At 35.9% G+C, this 14,771-nt stretch overlaps 1 protein-coding gene across 3 annotated transcripts in view; it reads right to left on the bottom strand.

Annotated features, from left to right (window-relative positions):
• dpf1 (double PHD fingers 1) overlaps positions 1-14,771 on the bottom strand; it is a 46,549-nt gene that overhangs the window by 14,982 nt on the left and 16,796 nt on the right. For all 3 annotated transcript variants that reach the window (XM_079608887.1, XM_079608888.1, XM_079608889.1), the window contains exons 4-8: positions 14,619-14,726; positions 13,888-14,015; positions 12,057-12,146; positions 9,389-9,467; positions 8,507-8,638 (exon numbers count right to left, since the gene is read on the bottom strand). In XM_079608887.1, the coding sequence (XP_079465013.1) occupies positions 8,507-8,638; positions 9,389-9,467; positions 12,057-12,146; positions 13,888-14,015; positions 14,619-14,726 (537 nt within the window). The remainder of the gene's footprint in view (positions 1-8,506; positions 8,639-9,388; positions 9,468-12,056; positions 12,147-13,887; positions 14,016-14,618; positions 14,727-14,771) is intronic.

Below are 14,771 nucleotides of genomic sequence, written 5' to 3'. Positions count from 1 at the left end.
TTACAAAATGTGACATTAAAAAGTGCATAAATCACTTATTTTCTAAAGTAACACTCTCTAACAGCGACACCAGCAGGTAAAGGAGTCCGCGTCTCTCTTGCCTCCCCTGAGCCCATTGACTTTTAAAGTGTGTGGTGGGTTTGGTGGGGGGCAATTGAGAATGAATGGGGTAAAGTCACGTGAGAGGAGGCAAAGCGCTGTGATTGGATATGATTGGTTATGGTTGAATATAAATGGTTCATGCAATAAATCTCACCTCTTTTTGTGCATGTTCGAAATCTGTCTTTTTTTAATTAACAAAATGATGGCATTAATGCGAAGACTAATTAAAAAATAAGTAAATAACTCAGCCACTTAGATATTACCGCTTTAAGTCATGCCAAAATCAAACTCGAAATGTCCTGAAAACATGATGAATGTGTTTTTTTTAATGAGCAATTAGCTTGGTGAAATTAAAGGTACATTGTGTCTGTGACCAGTGTTTACCGAGCTTTATGACCAATGAAAATAAGTTGACTGTTAGAAAGAAAAGCTGAAGTTCACAAATAAAATCTATTGTTGCATTTTTTTACTGTTAGTTGTTATGTTTGGGAATAAATGTAAAAATGCTTAAAAACACTAAATTGATTAGATTTATACTTGGGTTTAATAAAAAGAACATTAATTACATCATATAGTTAATGAATACAAAATAGAATTGCATTTGGTTTCTCTTTTTTATGTAATGTTTATTTATTAAGTGTAACTGGGACATGAATTTACATTTCATTTCAACTCAAATGTAATTTTTTTTTTTAAATTACCATTTTTTTTTTTTTTTAAAAAGCATGAGGACTTTGCCTCCTCATTTTAACACCAGTGCATGCCACTATATATATATATATATACATATATATATATATATATATATATATACACACACATATATACACATAGCTACATATAATTCTACACATTTTATTAATTGTTAAAATATATATATTTTTAATAGTTTTTGGTACTAATTTTTTTTATAGGAGGACGTTATGTACATGTGAGGAAGAAAGTGAAGAAAAGAAAAAGAAAAGAACAATGAGAGAAAGAAGATACATTTTCTCATGCATTTTCCTAAGGCCCCAGTCTAGCCAAACAGCCCTCGGCCCTCTTCTTAATACAGAATAGCAAATGAGGCAGAACGCAAATACAACACTACTGTCTGGTCTAATATATATGCCAAATCATAGAGAATTCAGCAAGTCTCTCTCTTTCTCTGATTTAATGAACCTCCCTACCCCTCCATCCTCAAACCTAGAGAAAACTCCAAACTCCACTGCCTCCCCTCCCTTCCCCGCTCTCGATGTACATATAACAACCTATTCTTTATAGAGAGAGTCTGGCTGGCCAGTCTCCATGGCAACACCATCACTAGGCAACGGCCACTGCTCTTCCTGCTTTGTTTCGGAGCAGACAGGAGTGCAACTGTGGCAGGTAGCGACCGGGGCCTAGCGGAGCGCAGAGTGGAGACAGGTAAACTCAAACGAAGAAGTATACTTGAGCTTTTGCCGAAATTGCCTGAGTCTAGCATAAAATTAGACGGTACTTGAGTCATTTTTATATAACGCATTACAGTTATAATACGCTGCAATAGTTACCTGTTCATTTTTAAAGAGTATAATGCATTGCTAAAACATTGTTTTTATGTTTAAGGTCAAAATCAAATAAAATGTTATACTTTCTTAATGCATGTTCTTTGTTTTATTGTGAACTATTTTTTATTGTGAATATATATTACCGGGAATGATTTGTTGTCTTTATTCAAAATGTAGTAACATGTTCTGCTGCTGATGTCACTTAATCTGTGTGGATTATTCGATAATGTTAACCAATAGCCAAATAAATGTACTAAATTCTAGAATTATAATGAGGGTATTATACAAGAGAATGTTTATCAGATGTTTTATAATGCATTCAAAATTATAATTCATTATATATTATAGAGAGCTCAGGAGAAATGTTACCATAAGGCATTTATGGAAATCTATAACAGGTCTAGTGACATCATCATCATCATCACAGTATACATATTTAAATATGAAACACAAATAATTATAAAATAACCATTAGTAAATTAAAATAATATATGCGAAACAGCCTGTATGAGATTTATGTTACGCCATCTAGCATTGTTTAAAGTCTCTTTAAGGCATAATGCTATTTGTTGTTTCTTTATTTGAACCGAGATGATTTTTGCCATCAGTTTATTGCAATTGGCTGTCGTGCTGCTGTTGATGATAAGTTCAGCCTCCTCTCGTTCCCAGGTGTGCTGATATGCCATTATTATTTGTGCCGTGATTCAGCCTCACAATCACGATTCCTCTCGTACAAACAGCATGAGGGAATTCATCTGAAGAAGGGAGTCATTCCGAGCTTTCAGAGCAGTTTGCTTACCAGCCATAATCACTGCAATTGTTCATAAAAAAAGAGTATGTGATTACTCAGGTGTGTGTGTGTGTGCATGTGTCACATGTGGAGGAGAAAAATAAAAGCAAAGAGAAGGGAAAGAGGGAAAAGAAATTTTAGGATTGAATGTAGAATGCAAACAAACAGACAGAAAGAAAGATCAAATCTGACCTTCAATGCAATGAAAAACAACCCCCACTGCCATCTCTACAAAACAAAAACTGCTACTACCCCTTCAACTGTCCTGCTGACCGCTTGTCTCCATAAACCTCAGTCTGAATCTCAGTGTACACTCTAGTGTCTACTACCAATGGCCAATATCCAGGAGAAGTCTGTCATTTTTTATATAAATTATTTCTGAACATTTCTACCACCTGTCAAATGATGTACTGTGCTAATGACTAAAAACATTTAGTGGAAGTATCCTTTTTTTTTTTTATAAAATAGCCCACTCTTTTGTCTCACAAAATGAAGAGGTATTATAGTTAAACTAAAATTTAACTTTTTGTTAACTGAAATAAAGCTAAAATACAATTAAAAAAAACTTAATGAAAATGTAAACAAAAATGAAAATTAGCCCATATTTTATTCACCCTGAAGCCATCCAGGGTGTATATGACATTCTCCTTCGAGACGAATACAATCGGAGTTGTATTAAAAAAAATGTCCTGGCTCTTCCAAGCTTTATAATGGGAGTGAATGGCTGGAGAAAATTTGAAGCCCAAAAAAGTGCATCCATCCATGTAAAAAAAAAAAAAACATTATATAGAAATCCTCCAACATTTCTTTTCAAAATGGCTAATTCGCGACTGGTGTTTTGTTTTGCTCTTTCGTCTGAGCTTCTGCGATGGGTCAGGGGTTAGTCTTCCAACGTAAATCAATGTGTACGGCCGTCTGTCGGAAAGCTAGTGATTGTAGTTGATAAAGTTTTAAATATGGGTATTTTCCTTACACAAACGCATGGCTTCACTTCAAGGCCTTTATTAACCCCCTGGAGCCAATGGATTACTTTTATAATGGACGGATGTACTTTTATGGTCTTCAAATTTTCTCCAGCCATCCACTCTCATTATAACGCTTGGAAGAGCCAGGACATTTTTTAATATAACTCCAATTGTATTCGTTGGATACACCTAGGTCATATACACATATAAATCATGGGCTAATTTTCATTTTTCAGTTAAAGCACTAAAATTATATAAACAATACTAAAATAACAATGATGCAAAAAAAAAAAAACATTGAAAAACGAATGTTAGAAAAAAAATTCATTAAAAAAACATTCTGTAAAAAAAACATAATTTATGAAAAAATTAATGTTGAAAAAAGAAAACAATTGAGGTCAGCTAATTAAAAAAATAAATACTCCTGGGATATAAAAGTGTCTGTAGTTCATGAAACACACACTATAAACATTTAAAGTGTGTTCTATCAATTTAAAGAATACTCCTGGCTACTATTTGCTGTACTTTCATTTGTACTTTTATATATTAACAATTAAATTACAATGGTATACTGTGACTTTACAGAGAAAAGAACCGTGAGATGACTGTGATTATCTGATGATTTTATAGTCTCTCTTATCTCTCCTATACTTACAAATCCACAGTTATAGTGAGATATCCACAGTTATAGTGAGATGTCCACAGTACTATGTTGGCGCTTAGCTTCCCAGCATGCACTAAGGCATAAATAAATGATGTGGTTGCATTTTTAACTATTTGTTGGGTGATTCGGCTGTTACTGTTGTTTTATTCACTTTGGGTTGCATGTTTTGTAATGTTCAGAGTTTATTTTTTAAACTAAAATGATTGTAGTTGATTGTCAACATGTGCAACAGTATTGCAAACCTCATGTTCCCCTTCACAGTTTATACAAGATGATGTTATTTCTATTATGTAGAGTGCCATTTTGCCACATATAAGACTTGGGATTCCTTTATTGATCCCCAAGGGGAAAATAAGTGGAAAGTTATGAACATACTTAAGAGTTAATCATAATGTTTGGTCTCTTTTCTACATGTAAAACAATGCAACAAATTGTATTTATACTATTATCACACACAATGTAGTGCAATTCAGTTATTTTGTCATGTTCTGACAGAAAACAGTGTAGTCTGCACTGATTTAAATTTTAAAATTGAAAAAGTATGTTATTGTAAGAAAGTAGGGTTAAATCTATCTATCTATCTATCTATCTATCTATCTATCTATCTATCTATCTATCTATCTATCTATCTATCTATCTATCTATCTATCTCTATCAAATCCTAGTTTTTATCAGTGTTTTCAACATTGTTAATACTTAACACTGAAGACTGGAACAATGATGCTGAACATTCAACTTTGCATCAAAGGAATAAATTACATTTAAAACGTTTATATTAATATACAAAACACTTTAAATCGTAATGATATTTCACAATATCACTGTTTATTTTTGATTAAATAAATGCAGCTCACGTCCCCAGACTTTTAAGCGGTAGTGTAAATATCACTACATTTTGTCTGTAAATGTATGATTTAGATGTATCCTTAAAATGGTACTATTATGCTCATTTACAGGTTCATAATTTTGCTGATGAGCTCTACTAGAATACGTTTACATAATTTAATGTTCAAAAACTCATTCTTTTTCTTATAATTGACATTGTTGCAGCACCTGTTTTCACCCGCTGTCTGAACGCTTTTAGTTTCCGCCTCCCGAAAAGAGGAGTCAGCTCTGATTTGTCAATGAGTTAAGGAAAATAAATGTTCTCTGGCTAAACGTCTTAATGTAAAAAATGGCCAAAAACTGGATGTTTCAATAACTGGAAAATGACAGATGGTGTAGTTTTCACTGCTTTCACTTTAGAATTCAGGAAAAAGTATTTTTTTTGTAAGAAATGAGGGTTAAATCTTCTCAAATGCTGGCTGTTTTTAACAGGCAAACATTATGTGGGAGCAGAGTGCGTGTATGTGTGTGCGTGTGGGGGAGGATTTTAACTAGAACTCTCAAATCACGAAATCCAATTTTCAGGTGCACATCTAGAGGGTCGACCTCAAATGCAAACAGCGATCCCCCCCGCCCGCCATCTACCCCTCTACCCTTTTCCCTACACATTGACACCAGACAGCACCCCTCCCCCATGCCCTGCTGGACAGCCCCCAAAACCCCCTCCGTCCGACCAGCAGCACCACAACACTATATGAAAAAGAATATGAGCAGGCATGAATTTTAATGCAGTCACTCATCTCAGCCAAGCAGCCTCACTTCTGCAGTGGAAATAAATAAAGAGGGGGAAAAATACAGAGCACTGATAGATGAATCTTAAATCAAAAGGAGACAGAGGAGAAAGCATAGGCAGAAAGACAAGGGTGGTGGGAAAAAAAAGAGAGAGGAAGCGAGAAAGGGATAGCAAAAACTAGAAAAGAGAAAGACAGAGAGCAAGAATGAGAGGTGAAATCTCATCTCTTGGCTGAATAATCTGTCATTCATCAAACTGATAGAACAGAGAGAGGTAGCACAGCCGTAAAACGAAATAACAGCAGAGGATGAGAATTTCGGATTTGGTCTGGCTCCAATTCACCATCTTGAGTTGGGTGGCCCTAGTTATCGCGCCTACATCTACATCGTTCTCTTTTGGTCTAAATATTGCATGAATAATGCATGGATCTAGGTTTCATTAAAACCCCTCTTATTAATAATATCGCTCGTGGTGGAGTATGGGAATACGGGGTGTGTGTGTGTGTGAAATGAAAAAACGTACCTTCCTGCAGATGCTCACGTTTGTGCTCTGTCTGAAAAATCCTGCAAAATTGAACACGGCCCTAATTTTCTGCACTTTTCTTTATAACCAGCTTTTGAAACCAAAAAAAGCCAGTGGCGGTGAGGGGTAAACAGAGCGATGGGCAGGCCAATTCAGCCAAGCACTCAGCCAGATAACTCTGGGAGGCAAATGGGCATGATTTCACAAGGACACTGCAATGAGGTCACTGTTACCTTGTCTTTGTCAGGCGAAAGGCTACAGACTGAACACAACAAAGCCATAAACAAGTGGTGGGAGATCTCGATACTGATACTGTCACATGACTTTAGCACGATACACACCGCAAAACAAAGCATTTTCCAAATCTGTATTTTTGTCTCGTTTACCGGTAAAATCTCAAAAGTAAAAATGTATAAAAACAAGATACATTTTACATGTGCAGCAAACCTGTGGAAGACTTATTTTTAACAAATATATCTTGGCAAATTTGTTTACTTTGTGCTCTAATTATTTATTTATTTTTGAAAGAAAGAAAGAATTTGTAACTTGTATTCAGCGAGGACACATTAAATCAATAATAAAAAATAAAAAAACCTGAAAAAAAAGTATCACATTTTCCATAAAAACATTAAGCAGCGCTTAACTGTTTACAATATTGATAAAAAGAAATGTTTCTTGAGCAGCAAATCAGAACAATAGAATGATTTCTGAAGGATCATGTGACACTGAAGACTGGAGTAATGATACTGAAAATTCAGCTTTGCATCACATTGTAAAATATATTAAAATAGAGAAATACATGTAATTTGAGATATATTCTCTGATGACACATTTTGCCAAAAAGAAAAAAGTAGCTTAGTAAAATGTAAATGTATCTTGTTTAGACATTTTTGCTGAAAAACGACCAAATACTGATCAGGAAAACTGCTGTGTTTTGACTCATTGTAATGCATGTGTGAGATGGTTAATACCCTTTTCCACCAAAATGGTGCTGGTGCTCAGGGACGTCTCTCAGAATTTTACCACGTTTCACTGATTTTAGAGACGAACGATTAAGTAACTATGTTAATACATAATCTTTCCAAAGACAAAAAAGACAACCATTTTTTTAACCTTTTTTTTTTTTTTTTTTCAAATAGAATGATTTTTAGCATATCAGAATCCATTTAGTTTAAACAGAAAAAAAAAACACTTATTTTTTTAAACTCAATCCAATTTTTTTTTTTAAATGTCTCAGTCCATTGGATTTCAAATCATTGTGCTCTTTTTGTCATTGGCCATTGCAGGTTTTGGACACTGTAAATGCATGAATGTGTAAAAAATGCCTCGGGACATCAGCACCGTGGTGAGATGTAACAAAAAAAACATGAGCAGATGCAAAATTTCCATCTTGTTTTTCCACATTGACAGTTACTATTTATTGTTCTATGAGAAAGTCTCTTGGCATCGTTCTGACTGATTATTTAATTAGTAGCTGAAGTAGATATGGATATTGACAACGTCTCAACAAATGGATCAAATTTCATAATTTGCAAAATGGCAAAGCGGACACTGAATCCAAATCGGATTTGTGTGCAGTGTGAATGAACACAAGCTCTGTTTAGAAGTCTTTTGCTTTGTTCATGTCGTGTCGTAATTACCATAATTACAAGATTTTAGTGTGTTAACGTCTTCAGAACCAGATATTTGTTTCTATGGAAACCCATAGAACGCCAAATGGATCCAGGCTTTGATGTTGATGACAAAATACTTAATAACGATGTTAATTCACCACAATGCTTTAAAAACAAAGAAGGAAGAAAACGATTAATATTATTATAATATTCAATATATAATGAATAAAAATCATAGCAATCAATTCACACATATTTGTAAATAAAATCTTTTTATTTCAGACAGATGGGGAAAATAAAGTGGCTGGAGTCGCTTTGCAGCACAACAAAAGTAGGAACAAAAAAAGGACAAAACAGGATGTCAACTGCTGCATTGGGCACTTCCAGTTAGCTTTGTTGGTTATAATGAACGATCTAGTTCTGTCATGAGTTGCTGTTTTGGAAACTTTAAGTGGTATCCCGCCCCTGGTCCCTGGCGATAATGGTGCCTGGTTTAAGACCAGCAGAGTCAATTACGTCCAGGCCAGAACCACCTTTAATTCATTGGAAATGCGTGGAACAGGGCCAGATTGAACAGCGGCTCCAGCACCAGCACCGGGTCAGTGGAAAAGGGGTATGAGAGTGGGTTAACTGTGTTAGAATAGTTTTACTCTATGGGTTGTGGTATGAGTGTGTAATCCATGGCTGAGGCTGATGCTGGGCTCACGTTTGTGGTTGTTCTTGCGCTGGAAGGGCAGTGTGTGCCGCTCGGAGTCTTCCTCACCCTCCTCGTCTGCCAGGTGTGTGTGAGTGTAATGGTAACTCAAACCTGGACGGTTCTTGTAGCGCTTCCCACAAACTGAACACAGAGGAACACACAAGGAAACAAAAAAGACAAAAAAAACTGTAAGAATGTGTACAAGAGTTTGGTTCATCTTGTTATGAACAAAAAGAATGAATTATATTTCATTATATTTATATAAAAAATGTATTATCGTTGCTATCATTATTTACTGTCAATAATTTTAATTCATGTAGTATTATAATTTAGTAATAACATTTTAATTAAAAATTAATTCAAACTATATTAGTATAATAATATTTTATTATTATCATCACTAATTTGTTATATTGTTTAATTGTATGATTTAATTTAATTAAATAAGTATTATTTTTGTACACTAAAAGCTATTATATATATATAAATGAATAAATATATTAATTTATATTATTATTAATTTGTTATAATTTAATCATTACACTTAAATTCACTTAAAATGTATTATATTTAGTTTATTATAAATAAATAAACATTTAAAAAATATTTTATCCATGCTCATTCATGTATAAACATTTCCGCCGTTATTGCCCATGAGAAAATCTACAGTTTAAGATAACAGTAGAGATTATTGTCACACCATGCAAGATAAGTCACCACAATGAAATTTGACATTAAAAATCCCATTATCAGGGGAATTGCATTGTACACGTTTATATGGCTATATGGTGCTACTTATTTTGTAGTTCTACCACTCCTTCCCCAATGCTGGGTTTGGTAATGAATATAGAGTTATATTCTGTGTTCAGTTGTTTTGTGCATGATACTCACTGTCACACACATATGGCTTGTCTCGATCCTCTAAGGATGCTGGGTCTTGTCTCTTTCTCATCCCCCCAACACCACATGCCTAGACAAAAAGTGCATGTAAACACACACAGATTAATTTACAGTTGGCGACCAGTCTATTTTACACAGGTGCAGCTAGAAAACCATCGTTATTTTGGCCTTGAGGCGCAGCGCACCCCCCACTTCCTTCATCAAGCTTTAAGCAAATCCTCTTACACAGCATTAATTACACCTAGCACACAATTATCACAGCATCTCTTCTACACACTGCCGGCTAACTATGTGGGGTGTGAGGGATCTTAGAGGAAGAAGTGTGCCCCAATTAACAGCGCAGAAGGTGACAGAATCTAGGGAGTGAATCGGAGACAACCTCGTTTGTATTTCTGCTAGAATACAATACCGAAAGTCGCATGAGTTTCTGCCAGGGTCGTGCACGGCGCACCATACATCGACATTTAAATGAGCTGAATTTGAATCAACACAGCAAACAGAATGAACAATTGCCATTCAAATTTGAATTTAGAAGTAGAATTCAAATAGAATGAAATTCTAAGAAACTGACGTAACTGTAGTTTCAAGTTTCTCAGTATGAATGAATGTTTTCATACACATCGTATGCAGAAACATTACATGTTAATAATAATCAACCTTTAGAAATATGTATTTCATTTAATTAATCAATTCATTTTCCTGTTCTTGACTAAGGTGGAATACGTTCTCTGATACGTTCCTCTTTTCCCAGAATACTATATTACATTATGTGATATCAAATATTATGTAATAAATAGATTTACATTTTAATGTCAATATTTATCTGAAAAAATTATATGGTTACCATATTATATGGTGCCATGTGGCAATTGTTGTTTTGATGGCAGAGAAGTCAATATGTCTAATCAGTTTGTCCAACACCAATTTCTGCATAAAAAAGTATAAATTTTTCATGCAAGTTCATGTAAAATTCATCATATACCATATTTAAAACCAAATGCCCCGTTTTTTACGGAAAAAATAAGTCTTATTTCACTCAAGACCCTTGTTCCTCAACAAAAATAGCTATCTGTACAGTTTTCCTTCTTCAGGCTGTGGTTATTTCATGGCTAGGCTACTGCAGCTTGCATGCATTTCTGCACAGAACCACAATCCAAGGCAACCACAGAACCTTTCATGTTATGGTTCATGTTCCGGTTATAATTACAGATGAACCTAGCCATGTTTTCAGTGTGCTATCAGACATCAGGTGTTGTCTTTAAAGTGGTATAAAAAGGATGTTTTTCATGGCTGTTGGGAAGGAGCTGCTTTGAATCAACGCAGAGCCAGTGGAACGCAATGATGAAAGGTACGCAGGGATCAAACCTGGAGATGTACTAAACAGCCATAATGGATCAATGGCTGATGAGCTACAATGGCCTGCTTTGTTCAGAACGCAGCCTTGAAGAAACAGGAATCCCAGATTAAACAAAGACCCTGCAGAGCTCACTGCAAACCTACAGGTCTGCGATATATTAAAACATTCAATTCGGGTTGGATTGCTACCTAGAGGAGTGGTTCTCAACTGGTCAGTTGCAAGCCAACAATGTATAACAGTTCTGTTCTGACAGGATCACAGACAGAAGGAAACAAAACAATATTAAATGCAAGAAGTATAATGTAAATAACAAATAAATTCTTAAAAATACAGTTAGGATAGCAAAGTGGCTTATCGACTTCTAAAAGAAGGCAAACATGCTTTCAGTATTTTGTGTCGTTTACATTTTAAGGGGACCTATTATGCAAAATCCCGGCATCTGAGCCACTGAGCACACCGTGGTTGAATTTCATTTATAAAGGAAATGTGCCGAAGTGAGTCGTTAAAGTGTTATATATTTGCGCAAATCATTTTATGTCGGACTGCTTCACAAACTAGGGTCAGTTCAATGCTGGATTTGCACAAAAGTTGTTATTAGATTAACATGGTGCATGCTAGTCGATTAGTTGAATCAACTTAACTACTTAAATTTATCCACTATCCATTCAGAATTGTCCAGTTCTTTCCGAGTCTCTCCATCAGTGTCCGACTCTGTTTCGAACATGTACGAAATGCTGAACATCGCTTCTGACATTTTGTCTGCGTGACATTCTCCATTTTTGTTGTTGCCGGGGTATTCGAAGTTGTAATGGCTCCACCCCTTTCTGGAAAGGGGGTGGGGAGCAACAGCTCATTTCCATTTAAAGGGACACACAAAAACGGGGTGTTTTTGCTCACGGCCAAATAGGGGAAAATTTGACAAGCTATAATAAATTATATGTGGGGTATTTTGAGTTGGAACTTCACAGACACATTCTGGGGACACCAGAGACTTACTGTATATTGCATCTTGTGAAATAATAAGTCCCCTTTGAGGCTGTACGCCTAATCAAACTCTAGAAAATACGTCTAATAGCATCTAAAAGGTGTGTGAAAATACAACCCAGGACCATATACATTTGGCTCGGAATAAATTAGTTCTTATAATGAGTTCTGAAGCAAAAGCAGTTGAATCTTAGGGCATTGTGACTGAGTAATCAGCCTGCAAAACCTGATGATTCACGCTAGTATTAGTATGATTCATACTAATTAATTAGTCACTGCAGGTCCAAGCAGAACATGTTATAGCTGCATGTGTTTTACCCGTCCTTTGGTGCGATTCTTGCGTTTGGGAACGTCCTCCTCCATCTCTTCCATGTCCAGCTCGTGAGGAAAATCTCCCACCAGCAGCTTCTGTGACCACAAGGAAAGACCAGCACATATGAGTCAGCTGCACTGAATGAACAACACTGGAAAATCTGCTGTAGGAAAGAATAACAGACTAAAAGAAAAAAAGATATATTGAAAACGTTTTATATCGGTTCACAATAAACATGAGCTTGTAATGGCATTCATTTGTGCAGGTTTACCCAGTGGACAGACAGAGTTACAGTTGCTTGAATAAACACACAAAAAACTTAAAAGTTAAAGTTATACTTCAAGGCTCTGATACACTCACAGCTGCCCAAACTGCTAGAGCGGTGTTTAGATGAATATGGTGTATATGTGCGTTCCTCTCAATTATAAAATAAACACAACAAAACAGTTAAGTTACAAAAGCATAGCAACATGGATATGTTTGTACAAGCTCTGCAATTAGGCTAATTTATTACTTTATACACTAGATTGCTTTAAAGCAAGCAACTTTACATTATTAAACATGAAAAAACAGTGTGTGTGGCTATAAAGCAGCTCTTGTTCATGTTTTTACTCGCGACTGACCTCGACAGACTGAACAGTATAAATGAACCAGATAAGATTTCCACGTCAAAGAAGGCGGAGCCTCAGAGCCACACCTATTACATAATTACCATGGACCATTTTGAAATCCAAACAAACTTCGATTTAGCCTGATTTATATTATATTCATTCTTCAATTTCGCTTGAAGTACATCAGAGCCTTAACTGTGTTGATTGCCCTGAAAGTGCACAACTGTAAATGTAAGCTACTCATAGTATGTGGCTGTGGGAAGTGAACAGAGGTAGCAGGGAGGCGCGTAGCTTTTTATCTCCTGCAGGGACCTGAGGCGATACAAGCAGCAGGATCACAGGTCCGCTCTCAGGGGAAGGAGCGCTCTAAAGAGTGACTCTTAATTGAAGTGCTAATTGCTTAACTGTCCACCCCTGGGATAGATGTCATGTTGTGTGCAAAACAGTGAGGGGGATGACACTAGTGACAGCTCAATCAACTGGCAGGCTGGTTCATTAGGATCTATAAGCATTCGCACGTCAACACGGTCAAAAGTAAGTACCAGTAAACTCAGAGACGTTGAAAACGTGCATCCGCTCGCCACAAAATCAGTACAACAACTTTGGCAAACTTACTGACATACACGGACACACACACAATAACAAAAATACACTCGCGCAAGTATACACACTTTGTAGTTAACAAAGAAGTGGGGGGGGGTGTCAGCCCTGCAGGGATTTGTGTTACTGCCAAAAAGAGACACAAGTACTACAGAGAAATCAGAAAGAGGAGAAAAAGTGTAAAAGAGAGGAAGATGGCAGAAGAGAGCAGACAGAAACCCAGACCGGAGAGTTTTGAACGTGATTTCACCAAGTACAACATGTTCCTGGATCAACATCTTTGTTGATCCTGGAACAACATTCCAATCAAAATCAGATTTGAGGAACAAGTTTACAGTTTATGTCAAGTTTAGGCTTAAAACCAAGGTTAGGTGCTTCTACATCATCTATCATTTCCCTCTGATTTTAAGAATGAATTATGGGTTGGGTTAGGTTTAGGACTAAATTATCAGACAGGAATGTTGTTCCATCAACAAAATATGTTGTTTTGTTCCCAACACAAAGGTACAGTGTCTTAGTGTGTACTTCAAGGCAATAGTGTGTAAAATAATTCTTATCTGGTTGACTGTGTGGCTACAAAATCTTTCTAGGGGGAACAACTCCACAGTGGAGGAATCTTTCTTACCTGGCATTCACTCATGGGTTCCTCCTCCTTTGTTTCAACTTTCTTATCCAGCAGTTCTCCGCTGAGGAGTGACTCCAGCACAGGACCCTCAGGAACTCCCCCTTCCTTCTTTAGTGCTGTTTCATAGTCTGAACACACACCGGAAACAATTATTACGCCAAGGCATTTCTACTCAGCTCATAAAACATATAAACATATTAAGCAGCCCAGCTGTTTTGAAAATTGAAACAAGAAGTGTTTCTTGAGCATCAAATCAGCATATTGGAATGATTTCTGAAGGATCATGTGACACTGAAGACTGGAACAATCATGCTGAAAATTCAGCTTTGCATCACAGGAATAAATTACTTTTAAAATATATAAAACTAGAAAACAATAATTTTAAATTGTAATAATATTTCACAATATTACTGCTTTTACTGTATTTTTGATTAAATAAATGCAGCCTTGGTGAGCATAAGAGACTAATTTAAATAAGATAAATCTTTTAAATCCCAAACTTGTGAAGAATGGTCATTTTGTGGTTTTTGTTGTTGTTGTTGTGTCTTTTTTCTGTAAAATCAGACTAAGTTAGTAGATACCTTAAGTTTCTGTTTTTCTTTCACTGACTGAAAAAAAAAAAGTTTTTAGGGTGTTGAATCAGAAAATACAATTGTACAACATACAAAAAGCCCCCTAAAAAAATGGATAAAAGATTTATGCGTGTCCTTCTCGTCAACACCAGCTCTCACCGATTTTAAACTCGATGGGTCCAAGACGTGGATCCTCTAAGATGTTTAACCGTCTCTTCTTTCTCCAGCAACGTGCTGGATAGGTATAGAGCTGCCCTGGAGCCACACCTGGGTCAAACAGAACCAGAGGCGGATAGTAACATGGCCTAAACA

Source organism: Phoxinus phoxinus (assembly GCF_949152265.1).
Source record: "Phoxinus phoxinus genome assembly, chromosome: 4".
Taxonomy (NCBI): Eukaryota; Metazoa; Chordata; class Actinopteri; order Cypriniformes; family Leuciscidae; genus Phoxinus; species Phoxinus phoxinus.
This window is presented reverse-complemented; position numbering and strand designations above follow the sequence as displayed.